Consider the following 23,584-nt stretch of genomic DNA (forward strand, 5'->3'; position numbering starts at 1 on the left):
GAATGCATGTCTAGTTTTGATGCTGTGGGCCGCTCGCGCCGAGTGGTGGAGCACTACAGTACTATACAGATGAGCGACTATTACACAGTGACCCGGTTGAGGGGCGCAAGTTGTTTACGCCATCACCTTTCACCTCGCCAACACGTCAACGCCTCTCTCGGCCCGCGCGTTTAGTACAACAGACGGGTGAGGATGTTGGCGCGCGTGCCGTTGATGGCCTCGTAGATCTCGCGGACCTCCTCGTGGCCGACACCGCTGATGTCCGCCATAAGGTAGGCGACGTCACCCTTCGAGTCCGAGAACTGCTTCTCAATGTTGTGGCTGCCGAGAATGGCGTTGATGGCGCGAAGAACACCGGGCTCATTCCTGTGCACGTGGCAGACACGGATGTGGCGCACGTCGTCGGCCGTGATGGCACGGAGGTCGACCTCGGGGAAGTTGACGGAGCCGATCGAGGTGCCGTAGTTGAGGTAGCGAGTGAGGGCGTTGGCGACCTCGTTGCCGATGGCGCGCTGCGCCTCCTCAGTCGAGCCGCCGATGTGAGGGGTCATGATGAGGTTGGGCAGCTTGCGGAGGCGGGGGATGAAGTCACCGAGGTCGTCGTTAAAGCCAGGGCCGTTGGATCCAGGCTCCTTGGGGAAAACGTCGACGGCAGCACCAGCAAGGTGGCGGCTCTCGAGCGCGTCGGCAAGCGCCGCAAGGTCCACGACCTTGCCACGGGCGTTGTTGATGAGGAAAGCACCCTCCTTCATCTGCGCAAACTCCGCGGAGCCCATCATGCCGATGGTGTCGGGGATCTCTGGCACGTGAAGCGTGACAAAGTCGGCAGTCTGGAGAAGCTGCTCGAACGTGTCCACCTGGCGAGCAGTGCCAAGGGGCATGATGGGGATAATGTCGTAGTAGATGACGTTCATGCCGAACGACTCGGCGAGGACGGACAGCTGCGAGCCAATGTGACCGTAGCCGACAATGCCGAGCGTCTTGCCACGGACCTCCCAGCACGCCTTGGAGACCTTGTTCCAAATGCCGGCGCGCATCTCGCTAGCGCGGTCGACGAGCTGGCGCGAGAGTGCAATGATCTCCGAGATGACGAGCTCGGCGACTGAGCGCGAGTTGGAGAATGGAGAGTTAAATACGGCGATGCCGTGCTTCGCGGCAGTCTCGAGGTCAACCTGGTTGGTACCGATGCAGAAGCAGCCGATGACGAGAAGCTGCGAGCACTTTTCGATCACCTTTGCGGTGATCTTGGTCTTGGAGCGGATACCGACGGCATGGTAGCCCGGGAGCTTGTCAAGGAGCTCGGCCTCAGAGAAGGCCTTGGTGACGTGGTCGACCTGGAGTCAGTTATGGTCTTGGTCGAGGAGGAGAAGGGAAGTTTCCGGATGCGACTGAATCCGCCCGTGCGCCCCAGATTCCGCACCCTCCCGTTGTCGCTCCTTTTCTGTAACTCACCTCGTAGCCGGCGTTCTTGAGGAACTGAGCAGCCTCAATCGAGATGTTCTCGAGCAGGAGAATCTTGATCTTGCCGGTACGCGGGGTCGCAGTGCCCTCCTCCTCTGGGAAGGCGGGGAAGGCGGCGGGAAGGAAGGCCTGAAGCTGACGGGCAGTGCCAAAGGCCTTGAGGGAGCGGCCACCGAACGAGCCAGCAGCGCCGGGGGAGGTAGACAGACGAGGGCTGGTGCTGAGCGTCTGCGTAGGCGAGGTGCCAGCGAAAGACGACGGCGGGAGGCCGCGAGGGTTGGAAGGAATGGGGATACTCATTGTCAGCGATGAAATGGAGGAAGGCGTTGGAAGAGACACTGCAAAGGCTGATGCGTGGAGATGCGCCGACGAGGTTCGGCAGGCCATCTGCTCCCCCACTCGGGCGCTTTGGGCGTCGTCTCCGTAGTCATCGAGTTGTGCAGGACCGTGGACAACGGCTCCACGACACGCAAGAGTGTCGCCAACGATCGCCCTCTGCTCTGAGGACTATACTTACGTGGTGGGAGGGTCCGAGGCGGAAACGGAGGCCCTTCTGATCTTCTGCGGCTGAGACATGTCGGCTGTGTGGTTAAGCAAGAGCCAGCGTTTTAGTGGACTGAATAAAAGAGAAATGAGTAGTTGGAGAAAGAAGACGAGGTGTGGAGACGCGACAGGGTTTGAAGGAGGAGGTCATCCGAGTCCGAGTCGAAAGCATTATCTTTTGATCTAATCCCTTGCATATCGGAGCAAATGACCCGCATCGCCCGCAATACCTGCCCGTGTCGTCCATGTATGCATGAGTCAGACGTCACTGCTGCTGCGGCGACTGAAGTCGTGATCACTCGTTTTGCATTCGGACTAGGAAATTTATCTTGTTTCACCCCCCACTTTAATCAACCCCACTTATCGCCGCTGGCTGAGCGCCCTCATGTCCATGTCCGCGCCTGTGTAAATCCGGGGTGATTGCGACCTTGGAAGACACAAACGTGGTATTCATGAGCCATCCAGCTCCGGCACCCGGAAGAGTTAGTAGCAGCATGCAGTAGGCAGTTCGCGTTTCGTAGTTTGACTCGCGCGCGGGAAGCTAGCAGGCTAGGTGATTCCCACGAATACTGCGCATTCTATCTTGGCGTGGACCCGGAAGGGACTCATAAGCGCACGTTCCAAGGTGCTATCATGCTATCTCTGCTCTGAGGGAGAGCACTCCAATTCCAAGCACAGCTAACACTCATACTGGTGTGCGCTAAGCTCCATTAATGAAGTGCTGTTGAGCTGGCTAATATGAACGAGTGGAGGAGGAAGCCACCCGCCGCCACGGTTTCACCCAGGCGCGACTGACTTCTTCGCCAGGCACACCGAGTCCCTCACTGGCCCACGTCAGCCACACCACCGCAATGCAACAAGGTGCAACTAGCGCCTCCTTGGAACAGCTGGGCGCTGTCATCGTCGTTTCGGTCAAGAGCCCGCTCAGAATACCCACGTCAGCTGCGAACGGCGTCATTCCCTTCGCTGGTTCCACGATACGTTGCGAGTACATGCCATTGAGTCCCAGTACACAGAGTAGATGAACAGCGCAGTGGCCATTACCATGCTATAATCCCCCGGCAGCGGCCGATGCCTGGCCGGCGCCACCGTCGCAGTGTTGCGAAGCCCTGTCGTCCGTAAACCGAAAAAAAAGCCCATTGAAACCGTTGTGAATTAGTTAGGAAGCAACCTCGGCGAGGGGAACGATGCTGCGCTTAGCCTGTCGCTCCAGCGCGTGCTCCACCCAGCCCGCCATGTCCACGTCCGCGTCCTTGTCTGCGAGAAGGAAGGGGTGCTTCAAAAGCTCGCCATAAGTTGGGCGCGCATTGGGATCCTTCTGAAGACTTTTGTCAGCAATGAAACATTCGGTAATCACTCACCACTTGGCGATAAAGTCGTTGGCGTCGTCACTGTACCCCTCGGGTAGTGTAGGCGGCGCACCGTTGACAATGGCCGTCAGCTGCGCGAAGACATTGGCAAATGTCTCCGGCGGGTAGGGGTAGCAGCCTTTGGCGAGTTCAATGATCGACAGGCCCACAGACCAGACATCCGACGCAACCGTGTATGTCGAAACCTGGTTCTGCGACTCGCCCTTGATACGCTCAGGTGCCATGTACGACTGGCAGCCGATGTTGGTTTTGGCGAGACTCTTCTCGAGCTGCCCCGAAACGCCAAAGTCGCACAGCTTGACCTCGCCCTTGCGGTTCATGAGGACGTTGGTGGGCTTGACGTCGCGATGCATGATCTGGAGCTCATCCTTGAGGAAGCGGAGGCCGCGGACGATGCCAGCTGTGATTCGTCTCAAGACAGGTTCAGGAACGAGAAGCTCGCCCTCAGCTAGCGCATCACTGGAGGTCTGCCCAGTAAGCTTGTCGAGAGACCCAGCGTCCATAAACTCCATGCAGTAGTAGACGCAGGACTCGATGGTGAATGCGCCGTAGAACTCGACGATCTCGGGTGACGCGGCGCGATGCAAGATGTCCAGCTCCATAATGATGCCATTGAGTTTCGACTCGTCCAACTCCAGACGGATTTCCTAATGTCAGCTGGGTGGGAAATCGAGTATCTCACCTTCATCGCCATCGTCACCCCGGTAGGGCGGTGAAACACTTTCTGTACCGAACCGTAGTTGCCCTTTCCTAGTTCGCCCAGAACCTCAATCTCGTCCATGTTGATCTTGAAGCTCTGGCCATCTCCAAAGTCGACACCGCCAGCATGCAAGACGGCCTTGGAGAATCTGAGGGAACCGTTTGGATCCACTATGGTACCAAAGTCCTTGAACTTGGAATCCTCCGGTACGGGGCCACCCATCTGTGCCAACGATAACCCGCCAGGCGGGCCGCGCCGACCTGCAATGCCGCCACGGGCAGCAGCAAGACCTCCTCGACCTGCCGTAGCCGCCCCAGGAGGTGAGTTAAGATTAAGCCGCCCTGCAGCAGCTCTTCGGGCTGCTAGTCCCAGAGGCCCAGCGTTCGGCCCCTGCTGCACCGCGGGCTGCCCAGAACGCAAAGCTTGCTGACGAAGGAGGGCTCCCATCGATGTCGCAGCCGGGGCCGGGCCCATACCGCTATTGGTTGTCGGACTGGGAGCGCCAGAACGTTGAGCAGCGAGCTATCATCGTCAGTCTCTAATGTAAAGTCGCACGCACCTTGTCCATCTTAGCCTGCAGCGAAGGGGGCAAACGGGTCTGGACCGGGACCTGGGCTCCTCGTCCTCCCATGCCTATGGGGCCGCCCATCGGAGGGCGCATGCCCATAGGGCCTGCTATTCCCCGACCAGCAGGGGGACGCACCCCGCCAACAGCTCCAGGCGGTGGGCGCATACCAGGCGGTGCACCGGCAGCACCTGGCACTGGAACGGGAGCACGACCAGCGATGGTAGGAACGCCGCTCGCGTCCAGGCGGAAGCTGGTTGGAACATCGACACTGTTCGCACCAGCCGGGGCGCGCAAGGTTCCAGGAGGAAAGTTGGTGTGGGGTGAAGAAGAGGGTACGCAGGTTCCTGAAAGCGCCGCAACAGCTTCAGCGGCCGCTGGAGTGGGTGCGGCCGCAGTAGGAGTAACGTGCGAGGGTGTTGACTGTAGTTCGACGGCGGCGGAAATGCTCTCGCTCTTGTCGTCTCCCTTCGTAGGGCCTGGACTTCCATCCCTTTCGGGGGAGATGTGCAAAGCGCCCAACTCGGCGCCTAGCGCCGTGGCCGCTGCACTCGCAGTCGAGGTGGCCGTCGACGGTACAGAGTCTTTCCCAAGGAGCGCCCCTACATTGTCTACTTGCGATGCCGCAGTTGTCGGGTCAACCGGGTGCGGACGTGTATCGGCAGCAGTCATCTCGTGGGAGGAATGATGTGTCAAGTGAAGGAGAGGAAGGTTTGGGACGACGCAACCAAGCTGCGAGTGGAGGTTTGCCACTGCGATTCAAGCTTCTGCTGCTCGCCGCTCTCTCCGCCGTTCACTGCCTTGTTGCCGGACTGGACGTGGGACCTGGTGGATCGTAGGAGGTGACTTGGGTCGAACTTTGAGACTCGATCCGGAAGGCGGACTCCAAGTGACCGCCTCGGGGATCTCTTGCGTCGAGGCGTGGGGGTGTGGTGTGATGAGAGGCGAGACGCAGGTGCTGCCAAGTGGTCGAGGGGGAAAAGGTAGAGGTGAGGCGAGGGGATGAGAAAGAAGAGGTGACTGTAAGATGAAGAGAGGTGTAGGTGACGATGCGTGGATGAGTGTTGGAAGATGGAGGAAAAGAGAGGAAGAGAGGATGAGGAGGGAGAGAGAGTTATGAATCTGAATAAGGGGTGGTGAATAGGAGGAATAGGGGATGGTGAGGGAGGGGGGGAGGGGAGGGACAGGGGAAGGGGGGGCCGAGTTGGAATGTGGGACGGAAGGCGTACAGGCGTACGACGGCGCACGGTGTACGGCGTATGGCGTATCGAAGTATCCTCTGCGCCTCGTACAACTCTGCAGCTCTGCAGGAACGAGGGAAAGAGGGAACGGGGGAACAGGCGATGTAGATGAGGGGCGCAGGGGTTCAAGCTGTCAAGCTGTCAAGCTGTCAAGCCGTCGGCTCGTCAAGCTGTCACAATCCAGTAATGCCAAACTGGGCGCGCGTGAGCGTGGGCGCTTGCGGCGCACAGATGGGGAAGAGCGCAGAGGTGGACACCAAAGTCAGAGGGCGACAGATGGACGGACGTGCGGGTGGGCGGCCGGCGGATGAGCGAATGGGGGAGTGGGCAGAGATAAAGAGGTGATGTACGAGAGTCGAAACGGGGGGCCGGTCTATATATGTACCAATGGAAATGTCGCGCTGTTGCGGATGTAAGGATGGGAAGATGGGATGATTGACAAGCAGGATGTGAACAAGCGAAGCGAGGAGGAGATCGGTAGCGAGCGTGAGAGATGTGAGACAGCGGTAGAGGCCGCGGCAGTGCAGTGGTGAGGCAAGAGGCCAAGCAGAGGGATTGGAGGGCTGGAGGGACACGATTCATACAAGATACCACAGGCTCGGCCAACGACCCACAGCCCAAGGATCCAACGAGCAAGCTGCTCATGCTGCTCATGTGCCCGGGCTGACCGGCTGCGCGACTGTGTGGATTGCATGGATTGCAGTGACCCATGACCCCAGATGATCAAAGGCGACTGTTCAGCTGACAGCAGGCTGCAGGCAGCTGGCAGGCAACAGGCAGTTTGTGGTGGGCGGCATGGGCGGCCATGGGCGGACGCTGCCAAGCTGCCCAAGGTAACCTTGTTTGAGACTATTGCCCCTGTCCGTTAGACGGCTAGACAGTGTCCAAAGTAGTTAATCAGCATTCAAGTCTTCAATACTCCAAGTCTCCAATTCTGTAATTTCCAAGCACCTGGATGAGATGAAGATACAGGCACGTCCATGTTTGCCAGAGCTGTGGCCCGCAAGGCCTCGAGCGCTCGAGAGCTCGAGAGGTTGCTAGTGTCGAGAACAGCATGAAGAGTGGAGGAGCAGAGGTGTTATAGAGGGGTTAGGGATTAGGGAACGTGTGCCGTAGGTGCCGTTGTGTTGGGCCTGCCTGCTGGCTGCTGGGGTGCCTGAAATGGTAGCCTCCATCTCTTTACCCTCGATGCATTCACGCTTCACGCTTGACGGAATACGGATTCACAAAGATCAAGGTCGCGGCTTGGTGAATCCGCAGTGCGCAGCGCGCAGCGTGCAGTGACAAAGCCTGGCTCATGGCTCAACGTTTCAGGGGCCCACCGAGCCACTGAGGGCCCACAAGAACAAAGTGCAGAGTCCAGAGCACACGAATCCAGCTGCACGGCACAACTGTTGACAGTGCGAATGCGGCCAGCGGGCACGCCTCTCCTCTGGTGGCCTTTGCCTTTGGCGTCGTCGGCAGCACGCTTATTCAATCACCCATGTTATCTCCTCCGTTCCTCCGCAGTCCACACCCCGCTCTGCTCTGCCAGGTCCTCATCTTAATTAATTGACGGCTCTCGTACTCCTTTCCACAGCCGACCAAAGTTCGATCACCAATATTGACGTGCATTCCATGCCCATTCCGCCTCTCCCGGTACCATGCCGTGTTGCTCTGTGGGATCATTCCGCACTGCAACTCTGTCCTCTAGCACTCTGAATACTCTAACAATTATTGCAGGATTGCAGGAGCTGCAACATGTAGCACGCTGCACAGCCGTTACAGAACGGTATGACCGGCGGCGGGGGGCGTCCTGCTGATCTGCTGATGCGCCATCTTCCCATGCTTCCCAGCGTCCCATCGCTCCCTGTCGACCCCCCTCCTCGTCGTCCCTGTCCAGAAGCTCGAGGCTATCCGCGTACCGGACCAATCCCAGCCGCCCAGTCTTCCGGTTCCCGCCACGACCTTCATGCTGCACGCCTGCGATATAGCGATACCTGCAAGCTGCAGGCTGCCAGCCTGATCCACTACCGCGTGGGCGCGTGGTACGCCACGCATGCGTGGGGCGCTTGGCAGATCCGCCACAGGCGCCCCGCCGCCTTCGCGTTCGCCACGCAGATCAGCGCGGGTGTCCTGCGATACCAGTGGCGCCCAGTGGCGCCTGTGGCGCGCGGCGGCGCGTCGTACTCACGCTAGAAGTCGTTGTTCGCCACGAATGCTGTAATGCTGCGGATGTGTGCGAGTGTGTAGGCGCAAAAAGAAGCACAAAGGGCGTCTGCGTCTCCTTTGCGATGCCTCGAGATACGCTCCTGCCGCCGCATGTTGCGAGGACACCGTTTGAAAGGCACGTCCACGTTACTCATGTTAACATGTTGTCGCTTAATAATAACAAAGCTATGCTCTCAGGTATTTCCCACAGCCACCAACCAGTGGCCCGGTGGAACGGTGCCAAGTCTCCAACGTGGACGGTATGTGGGCGCGACGGTGACAGTTTCCAAGGGCTGGTGACTAACGCGGCGGGGAGCGGTCGCTACGGTTCTGTTCAGTTAGTGGTGGTGGTCGCCACTTCGGCCCGATATACCGATAACAATGCCACATCGTACATCGGCGATGCCGTGGTACAGATCTGGAACCCCTGTGAGATCTAAACTTGGCATGTGTCAGCATGTCAGCAGCAGCCAGCGGCCAGCGGTATCGTCCACAACTGTGAAGTGACCCGTGGGAACGAGGCCAGAGGTACAAGAGGTGAGGTGAAACTTTTGGATAAGGATGGATGAGGATGTCTTCTGTCGAAACAGGGCCGTGCACACAGGACATGATGAGAGGACCCTGCGTTCCCGCGAAGCCGCGAATCATTCTCCCTGTTCCCCCCTGTTCCCCCTGGCTGACACACATGTGCACACACACACACACACCGAGTCACGGATACACGGACACGTTTCGTCTACTCCGTTCCAACACCCCGTTTCGGGCTTCTGATTCGGATCTGCTTCCGAAGACCGAGAGGCCGAGAGCACTTCTATGATCATCTTGATCGGGAAACATTGGTCGCCCCGATGTGCGCACAATAGCGCTCCTTGGCTTATTCAGCATACCCCCGAACGCTTCAAAGCCGGGCATGGGTGATCTGTGCAAACAGAGTTGTCCGCGATGTCCGCCTGGTGCTCAGCTCTCGAGGCGGAGGCTCCGGTCGGTGGTACTCATGTTGCTACAGACTTGTCTGCTATTTCCAAGATGGCATCGCCAGTTGCGCCCTCGCCGAGCTGCCCGCGTCTGGCTCGGAACTCAAGTACTCAGAGTCGGGCTCTGGTCCGTGTCTCGGCGATGAGCGAGCTGGCCTGAAAGAAGGCGATACGCGGCCCACGTCGCCAGTAGTGATCGCCGAGTGCCAGATGCAGGGACGGGCTTCAATCGATACAGAAGTCATGGGCAGGCGAAACATCTGATTGCACAGATGTGCAACTGAGCCTCGATCGATGCCTCACAGATAGCGGCCGCCGCGGTTGGGCGCGCATGTCCAGGAGGGACGAACCCAGAAGATTGAGTAAAGCGCCGTTGAAGCATCGGCTCGTCACAGCCGAGAAGCGACGGCCTGGGAAAAGTCTCGATTTCCATGATACAGGTTGCCTCTCGGCTAACGAGAGCGACCTCGAGGATACGGTCCAGCGGGTTCATGATCCAGCGACCGAGACCCGGAAGGTGGCGGACAGTCAGAGCGCGCGAGGGCAGCACGCGTCCGCACACCATTCGCGTGTGCATAGCGCTCAGTTGAGCATCGTTTCAGCGCAACGAGGACTGGCGGCTTATTAGCCGCAATACATTCTTATAATGACCTTTGCATGAGGCCGAGCTTGGGTAAAAGGGGACGCCGGGCCACTGAGGTATGAGCAACTGCGGCGAGCCAGAAATCAGTGGCGACATGTGTGGCGATTTCGCGATCGCAAAACGCCCCCGGTCACGGTGGTGGAAATCACGTCATCAAACCTCATCCAGCCCGCCGGCTGAGCACTCTGCCACTGCACAGTGGTAATCTACAATACATGGCTGCTAAGTACGGCGACTAATTGGTGTGGGCGCGGCGCTTTGCACGCAGCACGCCAGCTATCACCACCTGCGCCGCCTATGCATGCTCACTCATCGCTTGTCATTCTCCGTCTTCTCTGTCTGACACCCTGCCTTAACATTCCCATCCGGACGCGACATGTGCCCCCTCTCATCTACGAATCTACAACATTCGTAGTCAGGCGTTCTACATCGATTCGGACACGCGAACACGAAGCGCACGCGTCTGCCCAGCGCCAAGACCACGCCAGCTGCTGCTCACCGTCGCTGGTCATCAGGCGCGAGCACACACAACGACGAGAAACGAGAGCGGGCGCGACACCGAGCGTCGCGCCGAGTTAGCCCCCGCCCCACACCGACGAGGCCGCGATGGCCAACGACTCGGGCACGTCGGACGGGCGCGACTGGGACACTATCCTCGCTGCGTTCAACCGCGGCGGGTCGGGGCGGCCTGCCGAGTCTCCAACTGACGCTCCGTGGGGTGCACCAGGTCCAGGTCCTCAGTCGCAGGGGCAAGGACAAGCGCAAGGCCAAGGACAGGCCCCCAGCACCGATCTTATCGCGCAACTTACACAGCAACTTCTCCAGCAACAACAGCCTCAGCAAGCATTCCAGGCCTTCTCGCCCGAGTACATGGCACTCCTGCAGCAGACCAACACGCAAGCCCTCCAGATCCAGCAACTCCAGCAACTCTACGGCCACACCCCACCCTCCTTCACCCAGCAGTCTACCCAGCAGCCCTCGCAGGCCAGACAGACGCGCTCGAGAGCGCACTCCCAGAACAACTCGCCTTCGTCACAACCTCGGTCTGCTCGCGGCAGCATCTCAGGCACCCCGGGTGGAACTCCCTCTGGAACGCCTACTCTGGGAACACCCATCGCACCCGCCCCACCAACCCTCAGTGGTGCCCCCAGCCTTGCGCCCACCCCGACAGGGCGGCCGCCACCACTTGCCGGACCTAGCACTGGTCCCAGCGTGGGGTCGAGCACATCCGCACCAACACCCTCGGCCCCCGACGACGTCGAAGATAAGCGTGTACGCAACACGCTCGCATGTAAGTGGTCAGCTGGGGTGGGGGAGAGGGAAGGAGGGGAGGCTCGTAGCCAAAGTGGGGTGGCAGGCATGTGAATTCCCTTCCGAGGGCGCACTCGTCCCAAAGAACGACCACCACAAGTGTCCTTATCGGCCGCCACATTGCATCTCTGCGCCCATCTCAATGCCATCACGCCATCACACAGCTAACTTTAGCCGCCCGATTTCGAGCGAAGAAGAAGGCACACGTCGAGAACGTCGAGCGGAATATCCGCGCACTCGAGGCGCAGCATTCTGAGCTCGAAGTACAGGTCGCGGACCTACGCAAAGAGAACGGGTTGCTCAAGGAGATGGTCCAGCTGAAGTATGGGGGAGTGAAGAACGGGTAGGCTTCTTCTCCGGCGCAGAGAGGCTTACATAGAGACGGCGGAGGTGAGGAGTGAGAGAGGAGAGAGCAGGTGGCTGTAGAGCTTGGCCACAGGTGATGTACCTTGTTTGTGAATCGCAGGCGGCTGTGAGGACGTGCAAACTCCAAGGCGACAGGGGCGAGTTCGGGATAGCCTCCTCGATGAGGATACTTGGGTGTTCGGGTACAACCCCGCGAGGTGTTGTTAACTCGTAGATCGGAGAGCAGCCTCTTGATATCGTCTCCGGCCGAGTATATAATCAATCATTATTCGTTCTCCCTAATCTTGGAGGACCCATCCTTTGTAAGCGGATGAGCTGGGCGGGTGCACAACCACTCTGCCTGGGTACACACCCATGTTGCCTGTGTAGCGGGCATATGTTACAGATGCTCGCGATGCCCTCGACGCACTGCTGTTCCCATGCTCATGCAAGTCTCGCCCTGTGCGCGTGAAAGGACAACTTCAGAGTCACTTGGCCTTGTGTCTTGCCAGCTCCCCGTATCAATGATCCCGGGCTCATTTATTTGAAGTCGCCACAGTTGAGGAGGCAACATCAGACTGAGTGGCAGCGGTGCCTGAATATCTATCCAGGCTCCGTTGCGTACTGGGCTTCCCACCACCTCGGGCCCAACAGATCGATGAAATCACGTGATCATGGGCCCCAGACTGTGAGCTGGCGGTATAAATGACGTCCGACTCGCGTCTGCATCACCCACCTCTTGGCCACTCATCCCGTCAACCTCCTCCACACTTTCTACACTAATCCCCATCACCCAGCCACCACCCACTACGTACGCTACTCAACGTCGTCCCGGTCATCCAAATCATAGCTTCGACAGTGTAGACCTTAATCAACTCACAGTCAACCCGGATCAGCCACTGCGGCCCGATCCAAGTTCCGCGTTCGAGCCTTCGCCCCTCCCCCTGGCGGAGCCCTGGACCAGCGACGACGCGTCTCACCATCGACGTCCTCTGTACTCCGCAGTGGTTTAACTCCGAGAGAGCAGCTCAACGCCACCCTCTATTGTCACTCAGGCCGCGCAAGCAGCGGATCGATATCTTTTTGGACACCAACGTCACCCCCTCCAGCTCCACCACCGTCTGAGCAGCCCATACCGCCGCGCTTCGCGCCCCCTCTCACATGCCAGCCGCCACTGCGCCCGTGCGCGTACCTCGGCGCCCGCGCGGATCCCTCTCCGGCGCGAGCGGTCAGTCTCCGACCGACGAAATCTCACACCTCTCTCTCGCCGAGGTGCGCGACCGACTCGGGCGCAACGAGCGCGTGCTCAACTCAGCCCTCTTCAGCACAAGTCCAGGTGGCATGCCCAACGGTGCGTCAGCCATGTCGCCAGGCTCGTCGCGCGCTTCAGGGTCCGACGACCCCGTCCGCGCTCGTCTGCTCGCCGTCCGAGCTTCCTTGTGTGCGCGCGAGGCAGAACTCATGGCGGAGAGTATGGGGAGCATGGACCTCAGTGCTGGGCCGATGGCCTCATCACCGCCCACGCGCAGCGCCAAAGCGAACGCTCTTGCCGCGATCCGGCAGGGCGAGGCCGTCCACCCACCGAGCCACATGACTCTGTGAGTTTGTGTTACAGCGCCGCTAACCTAAGACCAATAGACTCGACACTCGCTCTCGGGGAACGCGACTTTGACAATCAGTGGACAGCGCGGTTTGCGAACGTCGGCATCGAGACACCCGCAAGCTCGCGGAACCCTAGTAGCCGAGGCAGTCAGCGAGAGGACGCGCTCGAGCGCTCCGAACGCGCGAGCCGGCGCGCGCGCGCGACCGTCGACGAAGACGATAACGTGTTCGACACAGACGAGGCGTACGCTGCCGCGGGTGTGTATGCGTCGCAGCGGCACGACCTTGGCAATGGGCTGCCGTTGGCGACGGCGCGTGCTCGGCGGCAGGAGGGGTACGACGACGACATGCGCAGCGACGGAAGCCGGGGCGAGGACGGGGAGTATCCCGAGGGAAATGACGAGTATGAGGGCGACGGGACGAACACACTCGACGCCGCGCCCAGGTAGACTCATTCAAGAGTTGGTAAGTAGCACTTGTACCACCCCTCCGCAGTTGTCACGTCTTGCTATCACTATGCATGTACACTGTACATCGCCATTGGCGCGGGTATCGGTCGGTCGGTCTACTGGTGGATGGGCGAGAGCTGCGATCAGCAGGTGTAAGATCAGCCGGACTCACAAGGATGACGCCGTCGCCACGGACGAAGAGCATGTCAGACGTGCGGCGCTCAACCTGGGTTCAGTCGGTGGTGCGCAAGAGTCGCGTGCAACGCTGGCGCTCATCCATTCACCCCGCATACCGAAGTGTCTCATTCGCCAATAAGCAGAACACTCTTCCAGTAAGAAGAGCACGGCAGCAATGCGCTCAGTGTGTACGCTGCAGCCCTCCGCGATAGGAGATCATGTCGTCACACGCACTGGCGCCGCCTTCCCCGACCGCACTCACTCTAGGCTGCCCCGGCACGCCGTCCTCAGACACGTCGACGGTATGTATGCTCTCCTCGACGCCTGAGAGCACGAGGTTCATGTGCGCATCGTACGCCTGGCGTCAGCTCCGCGGAAATTCCTTCTGCTCCTCCTCCTCCTGCTTCAACTCCGCCTCTCGCTCTTCCTCTTCCTCTTCTTCTTCCTTCCCCTTCTCCAGCTCCTCCTTCCATATGCAACCAGTCCTTTCGGCCGCAGTTCCTCCGAATGCGCCGTCATGGCTTCCCCGACCCGCAGCTATCGACACCCACATGCAGCGTCCCCGTCAACGTCCGGTCGCCGCGCAACTTGATGAACACGCGTCTACCGTCAGCTACGCCGCCGCCGCCGCAACTCACTCGCCAAGCGAAAGCTTGACCACGTCGAGAGGCTCGCTGATGGTGGTGTTTACGGCGTCGTCCATTGTACGTATGTTGTTGCTGAACGTCGAGTTCGCATTCATGACTGGTGACGGAGGGCAGTTTGCTTCCGTCTTCTGGTCACGTGATGGGCACGGCAGCCAACTTACGACGAAGTCGGAAGACACGCCGAGAAAGGGGGATGCATCTTACAGCCACGAAATACCAACATACCAATCGCGATCACGTCGTTGTCAATGGGATTCAATGCCGATTGTTGGCGGCGTGAGAGTGACTCGACGCCGATGGCGCGGCCTGGCGGTCTGGTTTGGTCGAGGGTCAGGGGCAGATCCGGGTTCGGACAAGGCACGCATCGTGCCATGGCGCCCAAAAGTCGGCGCGTCGTATCCTCCACCACAGACTATGCAGTTCATGGAGATCATCTACTAATCGTCTTCCTTCTGCATTTCCACACCCACCAATGCCAATTACGCGCTCAGCAGCACAAGTCACGACAAACGGCGCCGCCAATGGCGCGGCGTCTCCTGATGCCAACCGCATCATCGCGATCGTGACGGGCGCCAACAGGTGAGCAGGAGAGTAGGCAGATACTGTCGACAGCGGCGCGTAGCCAGCTTGCTTTGCCGACTCCCTCTGCTGCCGATGTGATACCAAGCTAACCACCAGCGGTTTCGGCCTCGGCCTCTGCCACGACCTCCTTGCCAACCTCTCCGTTGGTGTCGGGCAGCGTGTCCCGGCCGCGCAGCCGCGCCCGACCGCCATCGCTCCATCCCTCACGGACCCCGGGACGACAGAGAAGGCGCCGCTCGAACCGACGGGCATGATGCCTTCCCCGCACCCAACGCTCACACTCATTCTCGCCTGCCGGTCGCAGCGGAATGCGGACGAGGCGCGCACCAAGATCCTGACGCAGCACGCACAGGACCTCCGTACGCGGCGGAGCGCCGGTGAATCTGTCCCCGAGGGGTGGGAGGAAGGGCTGCGCGTCGAGACGGAACTCGTCGACCTCGACTGCGTCGGCGGGCCGACGGGCGTGCTTTCCTTCTGCCGCCGCGTGTCGCAGAAGTACCCGCACGTCACCAGCCTCTTCCTCAACGCCGGATATGCTGCCATCACGGAGGTCGTGATCCCTCGTTTCATCCTCCAGATCCTTACCAAGGGGCTCCTCCACTCCCTCCACCACCCCCGGTATAACACTGAGGAGATTGGGGCGCGCAGTGCAGACGGAGAGCGGGGCAAGGTGTGGGGTGTCAACGTCTTAGCGCCTTATATCATTGTGAGTGCTGGGGAAGGCAGCTCGAGAGGTCTGTACTGGACGTCGGCTTCGCATGATAGTCCAGCCGCGACGTTGCGCGGCGCTCATTCCGTGTGCCAACCCATCACGTCCGCACAGGCTCATTCCAGGCCAAAGAGCTCGCACCTCTGCTGCGCAAGTCGCCCAAGAACCTCCCATTCGAGCCCCGTGTGGTGTACACTTCCTCCATCGAGGCAGAGGCCGAGGCGCTCAACGACAACCCTATGGAAGATTACCAGTTGTTGCAGTACGCGACGAGTTACCGGCCGTCGAAGTACATGGGCGACCTGGTTATGACGCAGCTTGACACGGAGTTGAGCGCCGGCGAGCGTCCTGTGCGCTGCCTGATCGCTGAGCCTGGGTGCGTCGCGACGAACATCGCCGTTGCAGGCCTCGGCGCTTGGCAATGGCTGGTTAAAGTCAAGTGGATCTGCTATTGGCTTTCGTTCTACCTCGCACACCTGCTCGGGTCGCCTCATCACCCGGTGTGGGCGAGCGACGGCGCGCTGCCGATGCTCTACTGCGCGATGGTCGCGAGCGCCTATCTCGTTCCAGTGAGCAAGGTGCCGGCGCCCAAGATGCACGTCGTGGCGCGACGCTTCCGGGCGCCAACGGTCAAGTACGGCGAGGTGGACGAGTGGGAAGAGCACGCCGAGCTGGCAAAATTCCTCGCACAGAAGTGTGACGCGATCCGGCTGGACTGGCGGAGACGGGAGGGCTTGGATGATCATAGGTTATAGCATTGAGGAGATGGCATTATGCGGTAGGTAACAGATGAGGCTGGTGTAGAGTAGTAGTAGTGTCAAGTGATCGGCCCAACGTTGAAGTGGAAAGGGTTAAGCATGAGGAGGACGCCACGGCTAGGGCCTAGGGAATGGGGTGCCAGCACGGCAAGGGCAAGTGATCCGAGGTGGGAGGTGGGAGGTGGGAGGTGGGAGGTGGGAGGTGGGAGGTGGGAGGTGGGAGGTCAACCAGCAAACGAGGTGCATGCATGTATGAGTTATGTGGGCTGGCGGCTGATGAGCTGAGCGGCAGAGCATGTGTACTCTGTTTATTATGCACCTGTCATTACGCAGCCCGTTGGCCCGTCAGCTGCTCAGCGGATCAGCGGCCGTGTACTTGGACGCATGCAACACAGGGTAAGGATGGTGTAATGACGTCGGGGCTGTGTAGCTGTGTAGGGCAAGAGCTATAACGAGAGCTATGTAGTAGGCTAATGGAAAGGGGTGGGGGGGGGGGGGGAATAGGAATTATGGTTTGAGTAAGCCGTAGGCACATTATGGACGAATAGAGTGTATTTACAGGACTTGAGGAGATGAGGAGATGACCCCTTGTGGAATTGTGGAGGTTGCAGGTGGTTGCTTCTTTCGTTGCCCGATCGCCCAACCTGGCCAACAGCCAACAAGCATCTCTCACCATAGCTCATACACTGCTGCCGGCCATCTCATCAATCTCCTCCCTCTCTTTTCCATCTTCCATCCATCCATCTACTCATCTACTCATCTGTCATTTACACATCCTCCTACAGTATCCACCTCACCTGCCCACATTCCCTCTCCTCATCTCGTATACTATTCTCCACGATCCACATCCTCTCCACCCCTCTCTGCCTCTGTCCTCCTTGCCATCCTCCAACCAAACCCCCCTCTCTCCCTGACGCCTGACGCCCTTCACCCTCGGCGGCGCGTTATTTCCCTCACAAGCTCACTTGCTTCCCACCTTCTGTTGCCCCACGCGGCTCCGCCTGTCCAGACCGCCCTGGGCGCCCTAGCCCCTGCCCCCCTCACCCCTCACCCCTCGCCCTTCATCCCTCACGCGCCTCACGGCCCTCAGAGCCCTCGCCCCTCGTCGTAGCTTGCCTGGGCTGGGCGCCATCCTTTTGGCCGCCCCATCGTCATTTCTCTTCATCATGCCAATGTTCAAACGCAAGTCCAACCAACAATCAGCTCCAGCTGTCTCTCCATTGCCCGCACCCCCATCCTCGGGTCGAGCCTCCGTCTCTTCCATGGCTTCAACCCAATTGATCCACGAAAGAGGTGGCATTCCTGTCGAGCGCGTTCAATCCAGACAGTCTCGCATGTCCGTCGGCACCATGGACTCGCACGCCACCGTCACTGAGGGCGGCAAGCGACGCTCCGGAGGCTTCCTCGGCTTCGGCAGAAAGAAGGATAGGGCAAAGGTCGAAGAGCAAGACGAGGTGAGTTGTTGCGCTGTCGGTTGCCTCCCTCCCTCCCTATCCCTCGGTCCTCCGTCCGGATGAGTCCACACCGAGCAGCGAGTGCCGGAGAGATCGTGATGGGTGCACGGGTTGAAGAAGGAACATGGATCATGAATCTGTGAGAGTAGTTGGCTGTGCACGCGCACATCACTTGACCACTCGGGCCTCCTTCGCGCCTGTACGCCCTTTGCTCTCTTTGAGCGTGAGGGCGACACGGATGGCATCCGAGGGCTTCGGGCGCCCGCACGCCTGGACAATCTTGAGAGGATCTGCTCGTTTTCCTCGTCTCGGTTCGCCGATCTCATCCTACGATTACAACACAAATATCCCCGTTTCATCTCTATTTACATCTCCGTCTCCAAGTCTTCCTACCTTCTCTGTTTTTCTCCTTACCCCCAATGTTCAGGTCTAACCGACATAAGCAGCAGTCAAAGGGCCAGCAGCGCCAGTCCTTCTCCGTTTCCGGCCGCCCGTCTGGCGGCCCCGCCCCCGAGCTCTCGCGACCCCTGTCCCAGCAGCCGGGCATGGTTGTCCAACAGAACGGAAGAGTCGTTCCTGGACAACAGCAGCAGTACCAGCAGCAGCAGTATCAGCAGCAACAGCAACAGCAGCGCAGCGACTTTGGACCTACGCCCCCGCCCCAACATGCGCGCGCACAGAGCCTCGGCGCCAACCAGACGATGGGAGGGCCACCTGTCGCACCCCGTCCGACCGGGGGTGACCAGACTCGCAACGCTCCGCCTGCCGAGTCACCGGCATCAATGGGCTCTCCTGCCGTTATTGACGGCAAGGACCCAGGATTCCGCCAGTCATTTGAGCCTGTGGTTGAGCTCATTTCGTACCAGCCGCACAAGACATACGTTGCGAGCCCGCCAGAGCTCGAAATGATCTTTGCGCGCACGAGCGCGGGACAGCAGCCCAGGCAAGGTGCTCCTGGCAGCCCCACCAATGACTGGGATGCTGTCTGGCTCCAGCTCTCGGGTACCTCGCTCTCAATGTGGTCAATGAAGGAGACTCGCGCAGCCGCAGCTGCTGGCACCAAGGTGCCCCCAACATACTTCAACATAACTGAGTCGACGCTTGAGCTGCTCAGCCCGCTCCCTCCTCCTCCCCATCGCCCTAACTCGCACCCGCACAAGCACGTTTTCTCACTCAACACTGCCGGCTCGAACCGCCTTCTCTTCTCTTGCCCAACTGATCTTGACCTCAACCGCTGGACGACGGGCTTGCGCCTGGCCGCTTGGGAGCGCTCCCGTCTCGAGGAGATCTACACTGGCCACCTCATCCAAGCAGGTCGTCGAGAGCCTCGCTCTCCTCTCGTGGGAGGCCGCCTGGAAGGCTGGGTACGCGTCCGTGTGATGGGTGGCATCGAGTGGCACCGTCTCTGGCTCGTGCTGTCCGACCCCGAGACGCTTGCTCCCGAGGTGGCAGGCACTCAAGGCCGGCGGCGGTCGTCCTTCTTCGGCCTGGGCCACGAGAAGCCCGAGACCATCCAGGAGCCAAACACGGGTGTGCCCATGGCCACATTCTACAATGAGCCCCGCACCGCCAAGAACCGCACGTCGTCGCTGCCAGTTCTCACTGTTACCAACATCACCCAAGCGTACGCCATGTTCCCCGAACGCCTCGAGGTCATCTCGCAGTCCAACCTCATGAAGGTTGTGGGTCGTGTGAGTGGAGAGCTAGTCACAATCGAGGGTGGCTTGCGTGAGTCGGGTTGGGCCATGATCATGCCCGAAGCACCCGGAGAGGAGCCCTCTGCCACGCCTCAGGTGTCGCCGCTCGGTATCATGATGCGTTGGGTCACCGCATTCCACGATGCCTTCAAGCTGTATGGCCGCCCTCAGCAGTACTCGTGGAGCGAGAACGACCCTAGAAGCTTGTTCTTCGGCTACCCGCGTGGCGAGTTCCGAGGCGACCTGTTCCTTACGATGGACGAGGCCATGCGCGCCAACCAGAGGCTCAACACGCCAGCCATCCGCGGACAGTTCATTGGGCTGGTGCAGCGTAGAATGAGCCAGCGGCCCAGAGTCGAGCAGGTCAACGCCGCGCCTATCGAGAACGACAATCCGAAGATGGCACAGGAGCGAGCTTACCTCCGTCAGGCCGAGGAGGAGTCGGCCGCCTCCCACCAGCTTCGCCAGCAGCAGCAGCAGCAGCAGCAGCAGCAGCAGCAGCAACCGCAAGCCCAGCAGCAGCAAAATGGGCATGGTAACTCCTTCACCCTTCCCCCACTACAATTCAGCGATGAGACGGACCAGGATTCTGGCTCCGGAACGCCCATCGCCCTGGCTGGCGCTGCGGCCGCTGGGGCTCTTGCTGTTGGAGGAGCTACAGCCATGTACCACGACGACGCACGCGCACTCACGCCCATCACTGAGTCCGACGCCTCGCGCAACAACTCGGCCCGCCGCCCTACAGCGGGAACTGGGGGTGCTGAGGTCGGCACTGCACTGGGCTCTCCTAGTCCTGCCTCGCGCTCGATCCCTGCAAACAACGCTGCACCACACGCCTACCAGCCTGAGGTTCCTCCTGGCCAACAGGGTTGGGTTCAACACCCGTCGCGTGCTCCTGTCCAGAGAGGCGAGCCCTCGGGCGCTGGAATTGCTTCTAATCCTACCGCGCCCCCTGTCCGACCGGTCTCTATGGCCACGTTTGGTAATCGCGAGTCGAGTGACGACATTAGCATCGTCACGGCTACTTCTCCCGGCGTCACCTCTCCCAGCCGCGACCCTAGCACGCGCCAGAGTACACTCCGCTCCGAGGACACGCAGCCCTCTATGTGGTCGCAGTCCTCCGGTGCCACACCGACGGCCGCCAACACGCCGTTCAACCAGTCGCACAACCCTTCGTTTGCAGGTCATGCGCGCACACCTCCGCCCACTAATGGGATGGCGAACGGTAACGCTGCCAGACGGACCCCGCCTCAGCAGGGCAGCCCTGTGCCAATCGCTAAGAGCCCCAATATGGGACCAACTATTTCTGCTGGCTCCTTTATGGGCGGAGCGAAGCCCGCCGTCTCCCAGTTTGCTCAGTCGCCGCCGCATAACGCGGCGACGCAGCAGCAGTTTGCTAGCCAGCCGTCGTCACCGCCCGTCGCCGCCCACCAGCCCCCGGCGGCAGCGTCGCACTCGAGCCACAGCCATTCAAAATCAAGCCACACCACCATCGCCGCCGTCGCGGCTGGCACTGCAGGTGCCGCTGCTGCCGCGTTGAGTACTCAGGCCTTCACGCGCCAAAGTCCGCCCCGTGGCAGCCCGCCTTCGGACGGCACCTTGCACCAGCCTCAGCCCTCGCGTTCGCAGCGCATGTCCATGACCGAGGTGCCGGGCCTGCGTGAGGAGCCGGCTGCCATGTATCTTATGAACATGGTTGAGGAGCCTGCAGCCCCTACGAGCATGCAAGACAACAGGGCTGCACCGGGCAATGCTCTAGGCTCGGGGACTCGTGTCACTGGCATCACAGACGCTCCTCGCAACGTATCACCCGTGAGACAAGCTCCTGCACCCGCTCAAGCGCCTGCTTCACCGCCCAAGCCCACGCACACCTCGCCCATTCAGGCTGCTCCAGGCCCTACCGCCGCATTTGCCGGCCCTGCGGCTACAACGACACGTGCGGCGGCCCCCCAGACCTCTCCTCCTCTTCACCCCACCGCATCCTCTGCGCCAGCCAGCGGCCCAGTCGCTTCCTCGGCGCTCGCGGGCTCACCGCCACCATCACAGGAACCTGCTGCGCCTGCTGCGCCTGCCGCCACCCCGTCTAGCTTTGCATCGAGTGCAGGTCCAGCTGCTGCCGCCGGAGCTGGTGCTGCCGCACTCGGTGCCGCTGTGGCCCACTACTCGCGCTCACCGCCTGTCAAGGAGCCGTCCCCATCCCGCTCCCCAGCCTCCATTGGCTCAGACAAGCCTGCTCGCCCGACCATAGTCACTGCATTTGACCAGCACCAGCAGCAGCACCACTCTCGCCCAGGCATTCAGCGTAAGCCATCTGGTGCGCGTGCGCAGCAGCCGCCTCTCAGCGCGGTGCGGAGAGGCAGCGGCGCATCCGGAGAAGCCGTCCCTGCGATTCAGGAGCAGGTGGAGGTTGGACGCAACGCCACCGTGCCAGGCACGGCTGACGACCACCCGATCGACAATCGTGTCTTGACTTCTCCAACTGCTGTCAACTCTGTCACATCGCCAACTACTCGTGCGGCCAACGTCAACGCCAACTCCAAAATGCACGACTTTGCGCCAGACACTGCCGCTTTCCTCGCCTACGCCGATGAGCCCACACCCGCGCCTGCGCACAGCCGCGCCAAGCTCCCTTCCCCGCCCCAGCCCGCTCAGGAGGCACGTTCGTCGTTCGCCCCGTCAAAGCAGGCGGCCGAGCGGCGCGCCAAGGCAGAAGCTGCCGCTGCAGAGCATCAGCGCTCAATGAACGTTCCCGGTGCTGGCAGGCAGAAGGCTGCCCAGAAGCCCGACAACTGGGACGGCAGCGACACGGACGAGAGCGACGACGATGAAGACGGGAACCATGTACAGGAAGGTCGCGGATCGCGTGCCTTACCCTCGATCCCCCAGCCTCCAACGATTCAGCAGCCACCTTATCAGCCCCAGCAGCCACCTCAGTTCCGTCAGCAACAGCAGCAACAGCAGCAGTATTCTCAACAGCAGCAGTTCTACGGTGGTCCCGGCGGACCGGCGAACGGCGACCGCTTCGAGCTCCCCAAGATGAGCAACCTTTCGATCAATGACCCCCGCTATGACCGTCCTCGCTCCCGCTCCCCGCCCGCCCCTCACCGTCACCTTCCTCAGCAGCCGCTGCTTGCCCAGGAGACGGAAGCACCGCGTCAGCAGCAGCAGCGCGCTGCCCCTCCTCCTCAGCCTCCTGCGGCCAGGACCAACGTGTGGAACGCCAACTTCGAGGTCGAACACGGCATGGACCGCAAGGGCACGTTCGTCGAGCTCGAGGAGCCCCAGGTTGCTCTCACAAAGGCTTTCACTCCGGGTGGTCTCATCCAAGCCGGCATGCAGGACAAGCGTGACCGCTCGGCCAAGCGTCAGGAAGAAGTTGCGCGGGAAACTGGCTCCGCGCTTGTCAATGTGCCCGAGCCCCCTCCCCCTCCTCAGACTGGTCTTGTTGGCGCTGTGGCAGCACACGAGCGCGACCGCAAAAACCCCGGCGGCATTGGCGCCACGCTCACCGACCGCGATCGTGAACGCCGTCTTGCCGAGGAGCGGCAGCGCAAGATTGACGAACTGCAGCGTCAGCAAATGGAGCACATGCAGCAGCAGTACACCGGCGGCGGCATGTTCCCGGGCCAGTTCCCTGCGTACGGCTATGGTATGCCACCCATGGGCTTCAACGTGAGTTTGTCAGCGAAGCTTGCAGCTAACAGCAGCCTTACGGCATGCCAATGAATCCCGCCGCTCAGCAGCACGCCATGATGGCCGCACAGATGGCGTACCAGCAGACTATGATGGCCATGTCGCAGGCAGGCTCGCAGGCCGGTGACGCGCCCGATGGCCGCGTCTCGCCCCAGAGCCAGATGCGCATGTCTCCCCAGCCCTTCCAGATGGGCCAGATGCCGCCCATGGGCTTCCCAGGCTACGGGATGCCGCCGACCCAGAGCATGTATGGCGGCTTCCCTGGTTATGGAATGCCAGGCATGGGCGGCCCCGCTTCGGCTTGGGGTGGCTCGCAGGCCCACTTCCAGCAGGGCCTCGCGCCGGGTAATGGCGACCACAGCCCCATTGGTGGCTCGTACCCGGGCTCTGAGCGAGGCGAGGAGCGCCAGGCCAGCTAGACCCCGCTCTGCCCACACACTCCACACTCTCTTTGTGGGAGCTACGCCTTCCAC

The 23,584-nt window shown here is 60.7% G+C and overlaps 8 protein-coding genes across 8 annotated transcripts; 4 read left to right on the top strand and 4 right to left on the bottom strand.

Annotated features, from left to right (window-relative positions):
* Positions 1–170: 170 nt before the first annotated feature.
* COLE_02422 (uncharacterized protein) lies at positions 171–2,037 on the bottom strand (the record flags this gene model as incomplete). The annotated part of the gene is made up of 3 exons (XM_018422264.2): positions 171–1,334; positions 1,453–1,756; positions 1,979–2,037. 3 exons carry the CDS (start codon positions 2,035–2,037, stop codon positions 171–173), a joined length of 1,527 nt encoding a protein of 508 aa, XP_018281372.1.
* Positions 2,038–3,163: 1,126 nt separating this feature from the next.
* Positions 3,164–4,155, bottom strand: COLE_02423 (uncharacterized protein; the record flags this gene model as incomplete). Its single annotated transcript, XM_018424934.1, has 3 exons — positions 3,164–3,329; positions 3,366–4,021; positions 4,057–4,155. 3 exons carry the CDS (start codon positions 4,153–4,155, stop codon positions 3,164–3,166), a joined length of 921 nt encoding a protein of 306 aa, XP_018281373.1.
* A 5,130-nt stretch (positions 4,156–9,285) lies between these two features.
* On the bottom strand, positions 9,286–9,621 carry COLE_02424 (uncharacterized protein; the record flags this gene model as incomplete). Its single annotated transcript, XM_018419811.2, has 1 exon — positions 9,286–9,621. One exon carries the CDS (start codon positions 9,619–9,621, stop codon positions 9,286–9,288), a length of 336 nt encoding a protein of 111 aa, XP_018281374.1.
* Positions 9,622–10,293: 672 nt separating this feature from the next.
* COLE_02425 (uncharacterized protein) lies at positions 10,294–11,345 on the top strand (the record flags this gene model as incomplete). The annotated part of the gene is made up of 2 exons (XM_018422265.2): positions 10,294–10,978; positions 11,173–11,345. 2 exons carry the CDS (start codon positions 10,294–10,296, stop codon positions 11,343–11,345), a joined length of 858 nt encoding a protein of 285 aa, XP_018281375.1.
* A 1,159-nt stretch (positions 11,346–12,504) lies between these two features.
* On the top strand, positions 12,505–13,394 carry COLE_02426 (uncharacterized protein; the record flags this gene model as incomplete). The annotated part of the gene is made up of 2 exons (XM_018422266.2): positions 12,505–12,941; positions 12,974–13,394. The coding sequence occupies 2 exons, from the start codon at positions 12,505–12,507 to the stop codon at positions 13,392–13,394; spliced, it is 858 nt and encodes a 285-aa protein (XP_018281376.1).
* Positions 13,395–13,510: 116 nt separating this feature from the next.
* On the bottom strand, positions 13,511–14,274 carry COLE_02427 (uncharacterized protein; the record flags this gene model as incomplete). Its single annotated transcript, XM_018425165.1, has 5 exons — positions 13,511–13,531; positions 13,567–13,620; positions 13,834–13,929; positions 14,123–14,174; positions 14,210–14,274. 5 exons carry the CDS (start codon positions 14,272–14,274, stop codon positions 13,511–13,513), a joined length of 288 nt encoding a protein of 95 aa, XP_018281377.1.
* Positions 14,275–14,690: 416 nt separating this feature from the next.
* Positions 14,691–16,264, top strand: COLE_02428 (uncharacterized protein; the record flags this gene model as incomplete). The annotated part of the gene is made up of 3 exons (XM_018422267.2): positions 14,691–14,797; positions 14,897–15,506; positions 15,635–16,264. 3 exons carry the CDS (start codon positions 14,691–14,693, stop codon positions 16,262–16,264), a joined length of 1,347 nt encoding a protein of 448 aa, XP_018281378.1.
* Positions 16,265–17,601: 1,337 nt separating this feature from the next.
* COLE_02429 (uncharacterized protein) lies at positions 17,602–23,530 on the top strand (the record flags this gene model as incomplete). The annotated part of the gene is made up of 3 exons (XM_018425166.1): positions 17,602–17,721; positions 18,165–23,090; positions 23,126–23,530. The coding sequence occupies 3 exons, from the start codon at positions 17,602–17,604 to the stop codon at positions 23,528–23,530; spliced, it is 5,451 nt and encodes a 1,816-aa protein (XP_018281379.1).
* Positions 23,531–23,584: the final 54 nt, after the last annotated feature.

This window comes from Cutaneotrichosporon oleaginosum (genome assembly GCF_008065305.1).
Source record: "Cutaneotrichosporon oleaginosum strain ATCC 20508 chromosome Unknown ATCC20508_contig02, whole genome shotgun sequence".
NCBI classification, from domain to species: domain Eukaryota; kingdom Fungi; phylum Basidiomycota; class Tremellomycetes; order Trichosporonales; family Trichosporonaceae; genus Cutaneotrichosporon; species Cutaneotrichosporon oleaginosum.